Raw genomic sequence first — 18,927 nt, forward strand, 5'->3', positions numbered from 1 at the left:
AGCCCTGGAGCATTTCTTGAAGAGAAGAATTTTTGGTTCCAGAAGAAACTATACTCACTGGATGGTCCAATGAAGGCAAAGAGGAATCACCTGACTAATTTTTACAGAGAGGATTGCAATGGGTAGTCTGGCTTATCTGATGAGTGTTGTTCACCGGACTATCCAATGCTAACAGATAGCTTGGGTGGTTGGTTACAGTTAGATTTGAATATTTAGCGTATATATATCCCCACTTGGTCTTATATGAATCTCTTGCGATCCCAAAAGAGCTCATACACAGTGTGTCATCAAGAAGCAAGCGAGTGCACTTGAGTGAATTCCAAAGTTCTTAATTGAAGGTTAAAGACATCTTTAGTGCTTGAAGAGTAGAAAGTGTGCGTCTAACTATAGTCTAGGCTTGATCTTGGTCAAGTGAAGTTATTGGCTTGTTACTCTTGGTTCTTGGCAACATCTAGCTGGTCTTTGATGATTAGTGATGTCTCGGTGAGCTCTTAGAGTTCTTATGGGAGCCCCGAAAAGAGATGTGTGCTTAGTTTAATGCCCGTCAATCCAAAGATGGAGAAGCGACAATCATGAGTGACCACTTGAGACTTCATGACTCAAGGGGAGTAATATCCTTTATGGATGCTCTAACAAGAACTAATGGGGAGTGTCAACTCCTCAGTACCTCAGAAAAAATCGGTGTTCTTTTGTCCATCTCCTTACTTTCCCGTATTTACATTTAAGCATTTACTTACATGCAAGCTTTACTTTCCGCATTTACTTTGTGTTTTAACTTGCTTGTTTTTCATACTTCTATCTAGTTTGATCGTGTAGTCGTATTTCAATTCATCTAGGCTAAGGTTGCTACTTATTCTAAAATTTAGTATGAGTAAATTTTTTAATAGCCCAATTCACTCCCCCTCTTGACCCATTTGATCCTTTCAGCAGGCTCGGGAGGTCACCGAAATCACACTCCAGCACTTGGACTGCGACGATGAGCGGTGGAAGAGGATCCCTAATCAGTGGTGACTCGTTTTGGGGGTGTGTGGTCGTTGGTGTAGTGACTCGGCGACGGCGAGGAAGCGCGGCGATGGCTCGAGCTCGGCGAGAGGCCTCCTAGGTGACACTCTCGCTCTGGAATTGAGGGGAAAAGAACGCGGGGGAGGCCTAGGATGCTAAGGGGGGTCTAGGGGGTTTATATAGGGATGACAATTTATCTCGATTACCCATTTACCCGCAGGTAAATACCCGAATATGGTAGGGTATGGGTAGCAAATGATACCCACAGGTATGTTCGTAGGTAAAAAATATTGTCCGATAGGTAAATGGGTACGGGTATGGGTAAGGTATATTCATACCAGCGAAACTGGTATACCCACCATATTAAAATCTCACATCTAAACCCTAACATTTTACATCATATAAATACCCTGCCCCGTCTCGTCGCCTCGCGTCACACCACCCCGGCCCGCCCCGTCTCGCCGCTGTCGCCCTCCCCGCGCCACCCCACCGTGTCGCCCCGCCCTGCCTCAGCCCACCCCATCGCCCTGTCTAGCAGCTGCCGCCGCCATGCCGCCCTGTCACACCACATCATCGCGCCGCCCCACGAGTAAACGGGTATACCCACGAGTAATGGGTACCCGCGGGTAACAGGTATAGGGTTGGCTCTTCACCCACAAGCGTTTGTGGGTATACCCGCGGGTGAGCACTACCCATACCCGCCGTACCCGATTGTCATCCCTAGGTTTATATAGCCTTGGCCACCTAATTGGAGTCGAGCTAGGGTTTCGGGGCCGATGTCAATCTCGTGATGTAATTCCATGTTGCCTTTGATTTCGATGCAGGATTTTTCTCATTCCTTTTTCCTCAGTTGTGGTTTCCAATTATGAAGCGAAGAAAGGAAGGAGGGCGAGATGAGGGGGACAGAGCTGACAGGTAGGCTCAGGCACACATGTGAGAGAGAGGGCGGGAGCTGGGCATGGTCGCGTGGGTCGACTGCGTGATTGCAACCCAAGAACAAGATGCCTAGAGAGCAGTGCAGACCAAGGCAATGGAGCCATGAGTAGGGACGCAGGTGGAGGAAGAGTCAAGGGGGCAAGCCGGCTCAACATGGATAGGCAAAGAGAGGGACCAGGGGAAGGGCCAGGGCCGAAGAGAGAGAAGGCCTGGGAAGAGATGGATGCCCGAGAGAATTTTTCTCTTTCTATTTCTCTTATGATCTCTTTTCTTTCATTTTTCTTTAAAAATATTAATTCCTTAATTAATTTTGATAGAAAGGGCATTGTGACATCTTTTATTGGAAAAAAAATAGGGAGCGAATTTGGGCTGTTACAATTGTCGTCAGACCATAACTAAACAGAAAAAACAAATATTTTTGCTAACACTAGCAGCAATTGATTGATGTACACAGACGAATTGTTACAGCAATGGTTAGAGTAAATTAGATAAATGCCAGCTCCCTATTTAAGGAATGCAGCTGCAGCAATCCTACTTCCTTGTCTGGTAGAAGACATGATGGTCATCCGGTAAATATCGCTCGCTTTCCTGTAAACAGCATAAGCTCTGTCTTTTTGCTTTGCCTCAGCCTGCAATTGCAGGACACCCAGAACTACGACGATGGAACTACATTTTACCATAACAGTACAGCTACTATACAACTTGAGTAAACCCTCCAGCACAAATATTGTGGACCTCACTCCAAACAATCATCTCAGTGGCTCCTTTCAACATCGCCTGTTGTTAACATCTCCTTGTGGAGTTGCTATAGGCGTTGCTTATAGCGACTCCAGTCATTGCAAACTGCAGAAACATCAGATAGACAGCACTCTTAATCCGTGCCCCGTTCCACACCCATATCACTACTGTCTACAAGGCGCTGTATGTGCTTTGAGCTTTCTTGCATCTGATTGGTACAACAACATCATATTTCACATCTGGGTTGCACCAGGAAGAGAGGTCGCATCCGCTGTTTGTAACGTAGCAGGCACAAATGACACTGGTGCCTGCTGTGGTTCATTAAAGAAGCCCAGAATTCTCAAAATCTGTCTGCAATTAGGAGAAATCATACATATGGCACGTCAGAAATAAGAAAAGAAATAATGCAGCAACTTAACTCAACTGAGATTACCCCAATAAAACTGAGATTAAAACATACAACAGAATGGACAGGACACAATTCAAGACCATTAAGGCATATATAATGAAGTTGGCAGTACAACACAATTATAAAACTTGAGGTAATCTTCGTTACAACTTTAAATCCTTGCTTCCAAGGGAAATTAGGAACCATACTTGTAGTTTTGCATGAGTAATATTGTCGTTAGCATAAAAACTAGACGGCCACTGCAAACCCCAGAAATGAATAGCAAGGAGATGAGTCAAAGCCTTACAGGAATACTACCATAGGATTTAATTACAAAACCCCGGATTCCCATTGAAGCACAAATACACCCAGCACATTAAATAATCTTTTTAAGAGCCCTGTTTCATTATAAGCAACACCCCAAGAATTTACATTCTCAGCAATTTTACACAGCAAGTTGATGAACATACAAAAATGGATGCTAGTTTGGGTGACTCGGTCTTTATTGCAACTAACTGGAAGTTGAAGTATTTGCTGCTCAAGCCATCAAAAGAAGGTATGAAAATCGAGTAAGCTTGTAACACTAATAGCAATACCACAGAAGTACCTGGACAAGGTGTTCTGCATGTTGTGCTGATTAACAAATGAAGAAAGAGGTGTTCGAAGATTGGGATACTTATTCAACATAAATTCAAGCTGTGGTGGAGGTAGCTACAGGCAACAACATGATGTCATATCAGTAAAACAGAAGAACAGATATCTAGGAATACCCATAACATAACAGGGTAATACCTGTAATAAGACATCAAAAGAGTGTGGCTGAATCTGGAATGCCAATTTTAAGAACCCAACCCACAGCTTTGGCATTCTCCATATCTGCAGCAAGCGAAACAAATTCGAAGGCTCAGAGCTCAATAAGTGGGAAAAAGAATGACATTCGTCCCTAAATTTTTTAGTAAATTTAAAATGGACAATAGTTCAAATTATGTATCGATAATATTAGCACACTTCAGTGATGACTAATCTGCTGAACATAGCATAATGGCACTATTAGGTTTCTATATTTCACACAAAAGATTACCGTCAAGAATGCAAGATTAATATGCTAAAAAGATGAGAGAGCTACACCAATTGAGTTAGAACACTCTGGGGATACCTATATGTTAAACTAGCTTGTCTTTGTTAGTTAAGAATATAGTGACAGAAACAACTTTTTGGGGTTCTGGTAAAGCAAAAGGTACCATGATAGAACATGGATTCTTGTATGGTCAATCAATAACAGCCAAGAAAATAAAACAGGACATAAAACAAAAGCATTACTGCATGAGACACTGGAAATTGACATACCTGCTTATTGACGAGCCTGGAGAGTATTCCCATGACAAAATCAACCTGAATAAACAAACAATGATCAAATGACTGAAAGTCTGAAACACAATATTCTTCAATAGGCTGGTTATCAAGTAACATTTATATAGTTTTTATATTAAAGTGCTTATAGAGTGATTCCAAAAGGAATAGGTGAACTGGCAAGCATTTCCTTCCAATACATATAACTACATCAAATTCGTTCTGTACAAATCAAAATGAGAATTAGCATACCAAAGCTGGGAAAGCATCAAGCGCTTGAATAACTGTTCTCATAAAAAGAAGAGGAATTGGTACTCTGTCAACCTGCACAACACTCCAAATAATTGAGTAAAAAAATTGCACAAAATTGCACAGTATAACAGTGCCTTCATTCTTTAATACAATGATGCGCAATTCTCCTGCGTGTTCAAGGAAAGAAGTACCAATTCATTCAGCGATTTTTCCAAAACTTGATGAGTAAATACCGTACGCTGCTCAAAGCAAGCTGTGCAAGCATCTGTGACCTGAAATGAATTTCCATCAGCAGCTGAAAAGACTTCATGACAACAAATAAAAATATATTAAGCGCATTTTCACAAATGAATGTGGATGTGTTTGGGCATGAAATCTGGAATTCAGACATTGTTCCAAAATAAAAAAGTATCTAGAGAGCTCAATTACTTTGGAATGCAAATGCACTATACTAGCAATGTCAGAATACTATTGCATGGTAATAAAACAACTATAGTAAATGCTATTACCTTCTTCAGGGCAACTTTATCCTTTTCAGGGTTAATATCATGAATCGCAATCAGAACTTCAGCAGGAGTTAATGCTGGACCGGTATGAGCGGTTCCCTGCAAAAATAAAGTTATTTCTATCAAAGATTTGAAAAAACAACAACTCATGATTTGGCTAAAGAATAGCTTAAGGGCGCATCCTTAATAGCAAATCAATTACATCTTTGTCTCAACCATAAAAATACAAAATCATGCCGAACATAAGGATGGCGTATCAGATCAGCACTGAAAGGGAGTCTGCTCATACTTCAACACTTTCCCCCGTCACATCTAACCTCAAACGGGCCTATGATGTGAGCTCAAAATGGGCTGGGGGCTACGTAATGCCTATTAATGGAGCATTGTATTGGCACATTAAAATCACCTGCAATATCCGAGCAAGTGCATCTTGGAATCTGCCAAGCGGGAGATCAACTAGCCTCGGAAATATGGCCAATACCTGAGACCAGTGTAATAAGAGAGAAGTCGTGCAATCAATAAATCATGTCAATTATAGCATGATCTAAAAAATTGAAATCCATAATAATGAAACTGTAAAGAAACAAAATGCATATGATGTACATAGAAAAATTGCATTTGTTAAGGATCACAAAAAAATGCAAAATGTTCCCAAAAAAGAAACACCCAATACAATCAGTACTGAATTTTCAAAAAGATATGTTGAACATACATTTATATCAGCTGCAAATTATTTTGGCATTCCAGATTGACGTGTAAGTGCTGTGTAAATTTACATTTATTTCAACTTTCAAAATAGTTCAATGTTAATATCAAACAGACTAAGTGATCAAAGCTACAGCTCCATTGGTTACTCTATCATTCCATGGTACGATAACATTCAAATGAGCCTGCAAGTGGAAACCACGGACCCATGGGTAACCATGACCTCAAAGCTAATTATTGCCTCCTTGGGCATCTTACAACAAGAAAGCAGCGTGTGGCTAGCTAGAAGCTAAAATTGAAAAGATCCCATACCCTAAAATCAAGACACTCTAGATCACTCAATGAATAAACGAAACTAATACAAAAAATAATGTCATGAAATATACCACATGCATTGATAAAACATATTTTAAGTCCCTTGATAAAATATTTTCCCCGACAAAGAAAGGGAATTGATTTACTGAGGGATTTATTGCACACAGTACGATCTGGATCAGACCACCTGCCAATTTTGAATAGACCTACACAATCTTGACTGAGCAACCATATGTGGCGGTCAGTTGAGTCTCAAAACTCTTAATAGAAATAACACCAACCAATCAGCAACCTGTGCCTCGCAGGCTAGCAGCTGCCAAATGAATTCAGATTGACTGCACAGCCCAATCCATGATGTGCACAGCATACACGTCCTTGCATACACTACCATGGAGTGAAAGTGTTTATATTTCATTTCATTTATTTTTTTGAAATAATGCCAGGAGCTCTGGCATTCACATAAGAAGATGGGGACCCTGGTTTAAGCCCGGGCGGGCGTGGTGCTTGATGGAACCCTCTACCAAAGCATTTCTATTTCTCAGCTAACAGAACACTAGGCAGGCATAATATAAAATTAAAAGAACACAGAAGCATATACCTCTTCCTTCGGAAATGAAGATAGCAAAGGAATGAGAATAGATGCATCCTACCAGAGAAAATTACAAGATTCAGCAAACACATTAAATAAGAAAACAACAAACATGTTAAAGTGCGAACAAGAGACTTTGCAGCAGTAGCAGAAATTTTACAGACCTTCAGCTTTGTCTTATATAAATGTTTAACAGCCGCAACTAGGTCGGCTGAAGGATTTGATTCTTCGGTCAATGTTTGCAGTATCTTTAAAACAAGAAAACAAACAATTAGCAGAAATGAACTTATTTGTTTCCAAATAGTGTAGAAAGAGAGGTCAGAGATTCATAGTAATACCAAGGTAACAAGACCTTCACTGCCTTCAGGTGGATTATGAATGATGTCCAGCATCTCAGGACATGAGGACCCCAGATTTCTTACAAGGCTGGGTATATGCCAATGAATACACTGAACAAATTTGCACCATGATGAGCAGCCAGTAATTGTAATTCACTAGTCAATATTTAAAAATCATAGAGACTAGAACATTGCAAAATAAAAGCAGCACCTGCTTGACAACTTCTGGAGACCTTCCATAAACATTGAACAGATGTTGAAGAAGGCTAGGCCTCTGCAAGAAACAAAATGCTTTTACCACCACCCAGAAAGGAGACAGATAAAAGAGCAAGGTACTATTTTCGTATAGATACCTTTGTGCAAAGCGCAAAGAACAACGAAGTACGGCATTTCGCCTCAGATACAGATATTGCTGATTGTTTCAGTGAAATCAATGATGTCTTGGATGACCCACTTTCAGAAGGTCCAGAATCTGGAATCTGGGAGCCACTACCTGAAGCTTCTTGAGTGCCTACCTCCAACTGCTTTCACAAAACACCATACATCAGTGAAAGATTCAACTAAAATGAAGCAATTATTGCAAATAGCCTTAAGACTCGCAACTGTAATACAGGAATTGTAGGAGAGCTGCAAATATTTAAGTTCTAAGAAACCCAACCCCATTCTGTATTTCTATAAAAAGGTAAAATAAGTCTGTTACTACCATAACTGGCAACCTAACTAAAACAAAATTTTAGGTAAAGATCAAGGTATTGACTATTGAGGGTTCCATAACCAAGTGACAAGATGAATGCTCCATCAATTGTTGCAAGTGTCTTTTCAAACCACATAGGCTTATGTAACCTCAACTTTAAACAAACTTCTGGACATACTAGATTGATTTCATATATCCTTGGTATCTTATCAGAAAGTTAAAAAGGACACAATACATGCAAATGTCTGTAACATACGAGACCGAAACCCTTCTTTTTTCATTTTCAAGGGCGAGATATAGAAATACAACTAGAAAACAGGCACTCAAGCGCATAAGAACATAATGGTTGAGCAAGCGTTTCGGATTCAGATCAAATACGAGATGATATAATTCAAATCGTACTTGCATCCATATTCTTTAGTTATACTGGAATATCCTAGAACTCCAACAAAAATTCTTCTCATTTTGGTTGGATTCAGGGCATCCACATAATTTGTGTGTTAGATGCTAGCCACTAGCCAGATATATAATGATAATATTCTCATATGCAGCACCGTGAAAGTTATGATATGCCAAGTCAAGATCAAGGAACACGACAGTAAATTGAGAAAAGGTGTTTAAATAATAAGACATGCTACAACAGAACTTGTATGTTACTTTCTTGAATTAAAATTCAAATGCAAATAATACAGATGATACAACATTTTGGATGGATTCACATCCATATTTCACTTTTAACTGAAATATGAAGTCAAATGGAACAGAAACTACAGTTCCAACATTGAACACCAACACATTTGCTGAATTCTAATAGGTAATTCAATAATTAGGATGATCCATGCATCTTTTTCATCCGTAGCAGAGCCTGATCATCAAAAGTGCCTAACAATGACAACGATCAAAATCATGAAGAATTACCTCAGCTGTAGATTCTTTTGAGCATGTTAAATTAATATCTGTGTCCACATGCTTAGCAACTCCTACAAGACTTTCTGTGGCGAACTGCTCGATTCTTTCTGTTGCATATGTTAGATCATAGAGCTTTTTTGCAACCTAAAAAGAATGTATGTATCAGCATTACATAGCCTAGTATTATATCAAGTCAAAACAAAGCAAAGAAAAGATTAGACAATGCTGTTCCCATACCAATCTAACTGCCTTTCCCCTGACTTCATCTTGAGAGTGGACGGTACACTGCAAATTCATAACAAATGATAAATGAGGTCCAGAATAATGTAGTGCCAGCCACATAAGGAGAATCATTTTTACCATTATTCTGAATTAAGAATGATATTATCATAAACTGAAAATATAGTAGCATAGAATGTGAGCCATGCATACTGCATGCCTGCATTGAGGTTAATGGAGATATTTACACAGAAATGAATCAAACATAACTAGTAAACTCAACATCGACGTGCAAACTAGAAAAAACACCAAACCATTTAAACATCGGTCGATGATTTTATAGCATTCTACCAGTTGAAAAGGAAACGTACAAACCTTCAGAGCAATATCCAAGCAAACATGTCGAAGTGGAGGCCGCCCTAAGATAAGGTTCCATACAGTTCCCAGGCCTTGGGCGACTCGGTCACCATCCCCGTCCTTTATTTGTTGGCTGTTGCCTTGTGACATGCAAAGACCCTCCAGTAATCTAAACAAAGACTCTGGCAGGTATGGTGCATCACATATAAGTTTGCAAAAAGACTTGTCTGAAGCAGGCAGTGAGTTAATCATGGACCTCGCCTGGAGATGATAGCAAAGGAAATGACAAGATATTATATCTTTCCTTATTTCAACTCTCAGAAAGAACATATAACGAAATGCAAAGCTATGGTGAGCATGCTTACAAGTGATATAAAGAATTTCTCGTAATGTTTAGAAGCAGGCGTAGAGCTTTCTGGCGAATCAGCAACATTGATACTCTGCAGCTGATATAGCACATGCATTGCCAGTTCGTACCCCTAGGAAAACACATGGCTCAGAAGTGAGAATCTTTCCTTTTGTTTTGTTTTTTTGGGGGTGGAGGGGGGGGGGGGTTGACTGGACAGCTAATATGCTTATATGATCACGATGCATGCTTAGTTTGGGAGATGGCAATTTATGATTTACGTGGCAAGCAGAGCAAGCTTAACCAGCTCAAACATAGCAAAATTCATGTTTTAAATCAGCTTCTCTTGAGGATAAGCTTCATTTAGCAGCAATTCCTCAATTTAATCTTGAACTAGCTCAAGCTCAGCAGAAATGGGCACATGAATCAAAAAGTCACAACATCACTACAACCGTTGAACCCTAGTCATGAGAATCGCCCACATGTATTGGAAGGACAAGAATGAGATTGGCTCGAATAGGCTTAATTTATGCACACGCGGGCCTATTAAAGCAAATCTAGCTCAGCTCAATAACCGCTTGAAACCGACTTCAAAGTGATGTGCTGACGATCAGCTTGTTTATAATGAATTCAAGCCAAGTTCACTCCAACCAAAATATGGACCTGATACCAGTTTTAATGTCTGAACTTACATTTGACAAAAATAGTATGATCGAAATGTGCATTACAACAACAACAAAGCATTTTTAGTCCCAAGCAAGTTGGGATAGGCTAGAGATGAAACCTAACAAGAGCCACCAACAAAGAGGAAATGTGCATTACAATCCTAACAAAAAAAAAACGAGATTCAGATCCTAAACTCAGCCAAAAGCTAATTTCTAGTAAATTGATTCATCAAAAATTCAAATGTTTTTTGCTCCATTTACAGCACTGCAGGCAACAGTGAACAGCAATAGATATAGTTCACTGTTAGTAAATTACCTTCTGATCATTACAACGAAAGATAATGTGCCTCTGAATCAAATCCATAATATTATCATCATCAGCACTCTGTGAAGACACAATTTATAAATAAAAGCAGTGTGAGAACAAACTACTGAATCTACCTTCAAAGTATTTAGCAAAGTAAACAAAAGAGATTTGAAGAATCGAAGTACTAAGCATTTAGCTTATAGAATATGTAAGAATACAAAGATTACAATACCAAAATGATACCTGGGCAATCAAATGAGCAAGCAAAGAAAATCTTGCATTAAGACTGTTTTTCTTGTAATCAGCAATTATCCGCCTAATTGCTTCTTTGTTCAATGAGATTTTCTCTTTGACGCTTAATTCCAAATGAGATGGAATAACTGGCAAGTCATGATCAGTATCCTCCGGTGTTGAAGCCGTGGGAACTGGTAAAAAGGGGTCAACCTCCAAATCCACACTATCAGATTCATCAAGTGAAGTAACTTCTGAAGACAAGGGATTAACCATCTCTTCATCGACATCAGAAGAATTTAACCCAGCATCCACTGGTGCCACGACTTCAAAGGTTGGCTCTGGTTCGGTGGCAACATCCAGAAGCTCAGACTTGTCTTTGGAAACTGTTTGATTGGGCTGAGAAGATGTGTGCTGTTCATCTTCAGTTTTCAGTAAATCTCCTGAATAATCCAAATAGTTTTCAACCTTCCCAGAACTGGAGCAAGGTGTATTTGGTAAATTATCCATCTGATGCACATTATTGGTTTCCACCTTCGCCTGTATCGAACTTGTAGCAGCATGTGAAACTGTACGCCGTGGATCAAGGCGACGAGGGTCCTACAAGACATCAGCATCCTCAGAATAGGTATTTCTGTTGAATTCATAAAACACAACCTGAAAATCACCAAAAGTTAGATCATACCCTTCTTGGGTCACGCTTAGTATCATGAACACTAGGAATAACAAAGGCATCAGATGGTAACATGCTTGCTGCATCTGCTGTGGGTGTTAACTGTGCAGCAAACAGCGACGAGTCTGGACTGGATGGCAGGTTCTCTGTTGGTGGAGTGGAGGAAGATTTAAAAACTGGTTGCTGGACACCGTTATTTGTTGCTAAAGGAAATGGAGGTTCTGGTATATGTTTCATTGTTTCTATTACAATGTCAGCCATGACATCTGCCTCTACTGTTGAGACAAGAATATCAAGGGACTCAGCACCTCTTTCTCCTTCAGCAAGTAAAGCACCAATCATTTCAATCATCTTCTCAACAGGAGACACATCACTATTCAAGATAGCTGGATCAGACGAATGACCCAAATTGGCATCATTGTCAACCTGCATATCAGAATAATCAGAGGATCCCTGAACTGGCAGATTTGAAATGGCAGATGTGTCGAATCTTGCTCTCTTAGCTACGCCATCAGACATAGCAAGAACATCACTTGATCTGGCAGCAGGCTTCTTCCGATTAATATCTCCATAAGGCATCTCCCATGTTGGAGGCACATCCTGTGACATATGAAAACAACTTAAGTTTTTCAAAAGAATCAAATAATACATACTTTTCAAGGAAGACTATTTTCAAAAGTACATTTACAATCCATTAACATGAACTGTATAAGCATGCAGATATATACCTTGCTAGAACGAGAAGCACGGTCTACATTTCTAGACATCTTCTCTGCCTGCCTAATAATTTGATCTATTGCATCACCAGGGCTCAGAGCCCGAAGCTGCCTTACCAATATGTCTTTGGACTGTCCAGAGAAGAAAGGCTATGGTTAACTTGACAAGTAACATAAACAAATAAAAACAGTGAAGGTAGAGGAATGAATTAAGTCCAGCAAATGACATTAAAAAAAAGGACCTACAGAGATATGTCATATGTAAATCTCTACGAGAAGTAATTGCAGAAGAAAAATTGGTAAAACTGCTCTAGGGTCCCTTAAAAGGAAACAAGATAGGTATCTAAACATATACAGCTTATTTAGTTATCAACAGATACAACAAAGACAAGCAACACAAGCAAGCAACCTACGTGAACATCACAAATTCCAGAACAAGATGACCAAGGGTTTTTTATTATTAAACTCAGACAGCTCCCTGATGGGGAGCATCATCCATTGTTGACCTGGTCACAAGAACTTTTTTTATAGTTTGACATAGTTCTCAAAGATTTAGAATCAAAAGATACTAGAGCTGAAGTATGTCATCACTTGGCCATTAATTGACATATGACCTTCATGCATGTGGTAGGGTGCCATGAAGACAACCACACCTTCATCTTCAGGAACCATATTTACAGTCAATGCCAATCAATCATTTTGTTCATTTATCTAGCATGAAGTATTTCCATTGAATCAAGTTTATCAATGACAACTGAACTATAATCTACAATTGTAACCTGCATTAGATGAGTTCACCTCAATCATTGCGGGGTGAGGACTCCGTAGAAACCCCAAAAAAGCTGTTCTTAGAGAATACCGCAGGCTTGCTGCATGGGCTCCTTTTGTTGTCTCCGAGCCAGGGTCAAAATCAAGCAACACTGGCAGCACGCGGTCGTAGTAAATTGGCCGATTCTTCACAACCGCTGCAAGACTGACAAATGACAGATATATTATATTTCAGAATGATAAATGCATCTTAGACAGCTATGCAGTCTTGTAAGATAAACAGCACAAATAGATGTACAGCCCCAAAGCACCCATATAAACTCTAAAAGTTTCAAAGATATACTCCATCTCCACATATGGCTGGGCTGGCAGCAAACAAGCACACGCATACATAGGCGCAAAGGTCAAAATAAGTGGTCAGGAGCCAAAACCAAAATAGGATCACAAAGTAAATAGATTATGGGGTGAAAAGAGTAACACACCAGTCAAGCGGCTAAACTACTTGAGCTATTCCATGATAAACATGTGGATAGCTAGGAAAGGATTTCAAGCATTAAATAAACTCATTTTCATCCTCATATATAGAGGAAGCTTATTAAAAGAACACAGGAGGGAATGCTGAATAATGGACATGAATCATTTATACTCATTATATGCAAGACCGGTAGAAACTCTTACGAGTTAATGGTGCCAACTAGGAAGGACCCTCGATAAGCATAAGCCGATTGCAGAATATCCAGTAGGAGGATGAGAGCTCTGTTTGCATCAGCCTCCAGAACAACAGGATCAAGGCTAGGATGAAACTGAGATAATCGTGAAGTATCAAATCTCCGGGATTTTCCTGTTTGTAGGGTGAAGATATACTTTGTTAATCTGAAAGCACATTAATAGGATGGCCCATTTCTCTCAAGAAAAAAATGGCCCATTTAATTGTTACTGTTTATCTGGCGAATGATACCTTCACTTGGCTGTATTTGATCACTGTTGACTTGAGGTGTGAAACACAAGATCCATACCTCAACGAACTTTACAGCGAGTAGTTTAGTTGAAATAGGGCCGGGCTGTTACATGTCACATGAAGAATAGTGTCAGGCATAACATAGACTTTAAAACAGAAACCGCAGCACTAAACATGGTATCTTATCCCACAGATGTCATTTTGTATAAATTGGTGATATTCTCAGGAAGAACTACGGTAAAGTGCAATAGTACCATCTAGGGGTTCACCCAAAGCACTAGATATCAAATAAAATGAAGGGGCATGTCACAATGACGACCTCACACTTACACGGGTTTTAGGTAATTCCATGATGTGCCAACTACTCACGACAGAACAACAGCAGTTTCACCTTATTGAAGGTATACAGCATAAACTACAATTAAACCAACCTCATGTATCACACAACGGACTGCATCTTTGAACTGCTTCATCCAATCCCACATCTCTTCAAGCCAAGCATCAATTTTCCCACACTTGTTAATCTAGATTTACAATAAAAGTAGAACAGTGAGTACCAAGAATGATGCTATTAGTAGCAAGTTACTAATATTCAAATGATAACATTATAAGTAACATCAAATCCAAGCAGAAGAAAATGTGGCAAGGAAGACAATTATTCAGATTTATAGAATCCTGACTCCAGACTTCACATTTTCAAAAACAAGGGGAAAATGCCGTGAGCTTCATCTGAACCAAACCACTTTATGAAAAGTTGCCGGATTATCTTGTACAGTTAATCATAAATCGTCCTTGTAAATTAGTCCAAACAAATAACAAATAATCTAACCTATGGGCATTGTATGTCTCAATTAGTTTGACAAAACTTCGTTTTCATTCTACATAGCTGGAATGCAAATTGTTGCAGGGTAAGAAAACAGTCCTGTTTTGATTGTAGCATGTATTTTACACTCAAGAGTAAAAAATGTAAATTTAAAAATTTAATATGTAGCCCCTAGTCCAATGGGGAAAATTTATCTACAAGCTTCTTGCATCTTGCACAATCATATTTCACAAAAAAGAATATATTGCTCTTACTACTACCAACTTCTGAAATTCTGATTAGTTCATGGATATGATCATGTGTACCACTGGGAAGAGCCACTTTTAAAACCAACTTGACAGCAAGCTAAATATATAGAATTTTATGATATTCCTTCAAGTATTCAACTGGGTCAAGTTTTGGCTGTCTTTATTTTTCATGGCAATATGAATGGTACAAGGAAAATCCAGTACATTTATTATCACTTTAATGCTGTTATAATTGCTTAAGATAGTTGAGTTAGTGCAAGAAAGTCATTTCTTAACTGACTTTTTTCAAATAGTAAAAACTAAGCACCATACTATCATGCAAATCTTTGTTCCTGCTATTCTAAAATTTGTTGGATTAGGTCTGCTCTTGCTCCAGTTTTCTTCATGGGGAGATAATTGAGCAAGCATAAGAAAACTGGAAAAAGAAATGAGGGCCAGAACGAATGAATGATGGAAGCAGACTTAACAAGGATTTAGAGGTTTGGTCAATGAATACATAAGGCCTTGCAAAGAACTAAAATGGTTGGCCTTGTAATGGTAGCACAGTAAGCTTTATGATCTTCAGTTCATTAATGACTAAAAAGATATGCATGCACTCAACATGGCAACGATCGATACCAGACAACAGTGCTTTCATCAAAAGCACTTTATGATAGCCAGTGGCTGTTACTGTTATGCATAAACTGACAAAGTGGAAACGGGTGAAAACAACAAAGTGCTGGATCTATGCACTGTCTTGAATAAGTCAAGTAGAACACAGTCAAAATGTTTGCATTTGGAGCTTGGAAACTCTTTTTATGAAGAATAATTTTTAAGTTAGGTATTTCCTGTAGCGAAGTTTTTCACTCGGTTGAACTTTGTGAGACACTCCCAAAACAATAGGATAAGCAAGTGATCTCATCCAAGATAACAGCAACATCACAACGGTTGGCAGTTACAACAACAGTGGATTTATTCATCGATAAATATCTGTTTTACAAAGAACAACCTGAAGTGCCATCTCTTCCAATACAGCAGCAAATAAATTTGTCCCACTAGCTATAGATTGCTTAACAACCGCGGGGTCATCATGCTTCAAAAATGACAGCAAATTTGGCATCAGCACAACCAAATCTTCTGTTACATGTGTGCCAAGATCTCTCAGCAATCTGTCAGCAAGAAACAGAAACATGAGTACCACCAAAATAGTTTTCCAAAGCAGCAAGCAAAGGAACGCAGAAATAAGCAAAAAAAATTGTTTAGTTAATTCATTGTAGGCACTTTACTAAGTTGTTCACAGATACTATAAGTTACTTAAAGCAGATCAATGACACTTCAAACAATACAAACTCCAAGTCAAGATGAAATAATATATCGATTATAAGATATTCCTGAACCAGACTTTGCTTTGACCAAAATAATATAAAGGTCAATAAATAGTTAAATGTCTGGATCCTACAGGTATGAATTATTCCCCTTTACTATTTCAGTTTCATCCTTCAACAAAATTACTGAGAGAAAGGTACCAAAATAAAGCTTTTACATCATTCGTTTGTCCTCCTATCAGAGGGCATCTACCGATTATTGCTAAACCAATTGAGTATTCCTCGTACTATTGCCAGTTCATGCGAAAATAATTCATTTCTCCATGCCATTGCCGATAGCAGGTTCCAACTCATACTACCAATTTTCAAGAGACTCACTCGAGAGGGCATCCACGCTTCTAATAAAAATCACAACTTGGCCAGGCCCACATTCATAAAAATCTTACAACATCAATTGTAAATGCACGGATGCGGAACTAAGCATGTCAGATCTACGAAAGTAAATCCTACAGCAATTTCATTCACATCGACTCCTCGACTCAACCAAACCAAAAGGTCCAAAATTCACGAACATAATCGACCTAACCATACAAAATAGTTTCGCAAGAGCGCCTGCGAGCGGACTCGTCACTCATAAAAAATCGTAAGTACAGGGAGGTCGGCTTGCCCCTCACCTTAGAGCACGAGACGAATCGAAGCGCGGTGAGGCGACCTCGCCGCGGTCAGACAGCATCGGCGGCAACGCCTCGGCAGCCTCGCCTCGCGGCTGCGGCCACTGGGCGCCGTCCTCCCCAAATTCCATGGGCCCCGGGCCCTAAACCCTAGCTCCGGGGCGCAGCGCCTCGCAGACTCGCGGAGAAATAGCTAGGGCACGGGTCCGCGGCCGAGAGGAGTAGGCTGCGGTGGCCGCGATTGGATTGTGCTGCGGTTTCGATTTGAGCGGTGGCCGCGAAGGAGGCGACGCGGCGGCGGGAGGGGCAAGGGGCAAGGCGGCCGCGCGGGCCACGGGGTGATAGGAGGCGAGGAGCGGAGTGGGCCAACGAGAACAATGGCCGCCGGTCTGCACGATGTTATAGGGGCATAGGAGACTGACGTGTGGGCACTCCTATGGTTCTCTTTGGTCCCACGTGTAAGTGTCTCTGCGCCGTCCGGTTTGGAAGCGTGGGCCTGTCACGTCAAGATGCTCCGCGCGCCCTAGTTTGATAATCTCGCTGACAGGTGGGAGCGAGTAAGCGGGCCGCGCTTGTAAACAAGGCCCATGTTTTCTTCCGCCTCTAGCTCCGCCCGTTTCCCATCGCTGCCGCCCTCCTCTGGCCGCCATCGCCACCGATCTACCTTCACTTCACGCGCCTCCCTACCGACTCGCATCTGGAGGACCACGGCCACGAGGACGAGGAGGAGGTGGGTGTGGAGGAGGAAGGGAAAACGGGTCAGGCGGTAGCCAGGGGTCCAGGACCAGGAGTCCGCGGCCAATGCAACCGGTATAGTCAAGTGCGCAAAAGTGTTGCCTTTACTTTGTCCGTTCCTCGTTTACCGCATGCCATGTGTTTGATAGAATGCGTATGAGTGTTTTTTTAAAGTAAGGTAAGAGTATTGTCGATTTTTTATAAAAAAGAGAGTTGATCTAGTTTATATTAGAAATCAAATCCAAAAACATCACAACTATATGATTAATTCGATAGAAAAACCGATAAAACTCACTGCTCAATAGACATCCTCTTCAGAATAACTGCCAAGAAAGACGCATCACCAACTACTGTCAAGTTTTTTCAGAGTAGCATTTCCACCTCCATTGCAAGCTTATCTGTGTGAATGATATCGCATATCTTATCTTGTGTGTTAGGTCTCTTCTATTCGTTGTATGATGTTCTAGTTGCCATTGTTATATGCCACTAAGAGCTGCCAAGGGCACGAGATAGCTACTTTCCTTCGGTTATTAGGCTTCATTTGCATCTAGTGGAAAGAAGACAAGCAGATAACTCAGCACGTCCCCTCACTAAAAAATAAAATAATCATCTCAGTGTTCGTCCATGCAAATTATTGACGTATATTATTCGAGTTTTTCTCAGTATATTTAGATTTTGTGTGATTCGATTAATCCATGAAAGTCAATACATATGAACCAAATGGGCGGCTCATGCTGAATCTTACTAGCATATGGATCTGGCGGTTTTGATGCAAAAGAAAGAGGTGAAGCAGAAGGCGCTCCACATGCGCATGCGCATGTGCATGACGCATTAGCGTCCTCAAGCATCATATTTGCTCGGATTTTGATGACATCAAATAGAAGCAACTGCAGTCTCTCAAAAGCTTCTGCACTTTTTATGCTTCATTTCTCTGACCGCAGGAACTAAAGGGATAAATACTTCATCATGAACACAAATTCATATTATACAGTTTTTCATTAAAAGAATATCATATTATGCATATTGGCATTACCTAATGGGGTATATATGATGGACTTTGGAGATACTCTAGAGTCTAATTTAGTTGTGGGCTTGTAGTAATAGTGTAATACCGACAAGCCAAGCACTTCCCCATTCAGTTGGACTAAGTGTTGCCCTGATAGGAAAATTGTTATATTTTCCTA

The 18,927-nt window shown here is 40.1% G+C and overlaps 1 protein-coding gene across 1 annotated transcript; it reads right to left on the reverse strand.

The window, feature by feature from the left end:
- Positions 1–2,412: 2,412 nt before the first annotated feature.
- On the reverse strand, positions 2,413–17,391 carry LOC133908538 (uncharacterized). Its single transcript, XM_062350609.1, has 27 exons — positions 17,012–17,391; positions 16,022–16,181; positions 14,394–14,486; positions 13,963–14,065; positions 13,683–13,845; positions 13,035–13,209; positions 12,249–12,368; positions 11,533–12,120; positions 10,860–11,447; positions 10,626–10,694; positions 9,664–9,777; positions 9,317–9,559; positions 8,960–9,007; positions 8,732–8,866; positions 7,473–7,640; positions 7,331–7,393; positions 7,120–7,230; positions 6,946–7,029; positions 6,791–6,838; positions 5,579–5,653; positions 5,176–5,271; positions 4,858–4,938; positions 4,667–4,738; positions 4,412–4,456; positions 3,857–3,940; positions 3,672–3,775; positions 2,413–3,027 (listed from the first exon to the last, which is right to left on the reverse strand). The coding sequence occupies exons 1-27, from the start codon at positions 17,137–17,139 to the stop codon at positions 2,910–2,912; spliced, it is 3,876 nt and encodes a 1,291-aa protein (XP_062206593.1). The 5' UTR covers positions 17,140–17,391; the 3' UTR covers positions 2,413–2,909.
- Positions 17,392–18,927: the final 1,536 nt, after the last annotated feature.

Source organism: Phragmites australis, chromosome 2 (assembly GCF_958298935.1).
Source record: "Phragmites australis chromosome 2, lpPhrAust1.1, whole genome shotgun sequence".
NCBI classification, from domain to species: Eukaryota; Viridiplantae; Streptophyta; class Magnoliopsida; order Poales; family Poaceae; genus Phragmites; species Phragmites australis.

What these genes read in the sequence shown, in the direction of transcription:
- LOC133908538 (XM_062350609.1), bottom strand. Translation starts at nt 17,139, where the DNA reads ATGGAATTTGGGGAGGACGGCGCCCAGTGGCCGCAGCCGCGAGGCGAG. An exon ending in TCCGTTGTGTGATACATGAG is followed by an intron (nt 14,066 to 14,393) that starts GTTGGTTTAATT and finishes GACATGTAACAG; the next exon opens with CCCGGCCCTATTTCAACTAA. An exon ending in CTAGTTGGCACCATTAACTC is followed by an intron (nt 13,210 to 13,682) that starts GTAAGAGTTTCT and finishes GTCATTTGTCAG; the next exon opens with TCTTGCAGCGGTTGTGAAGA.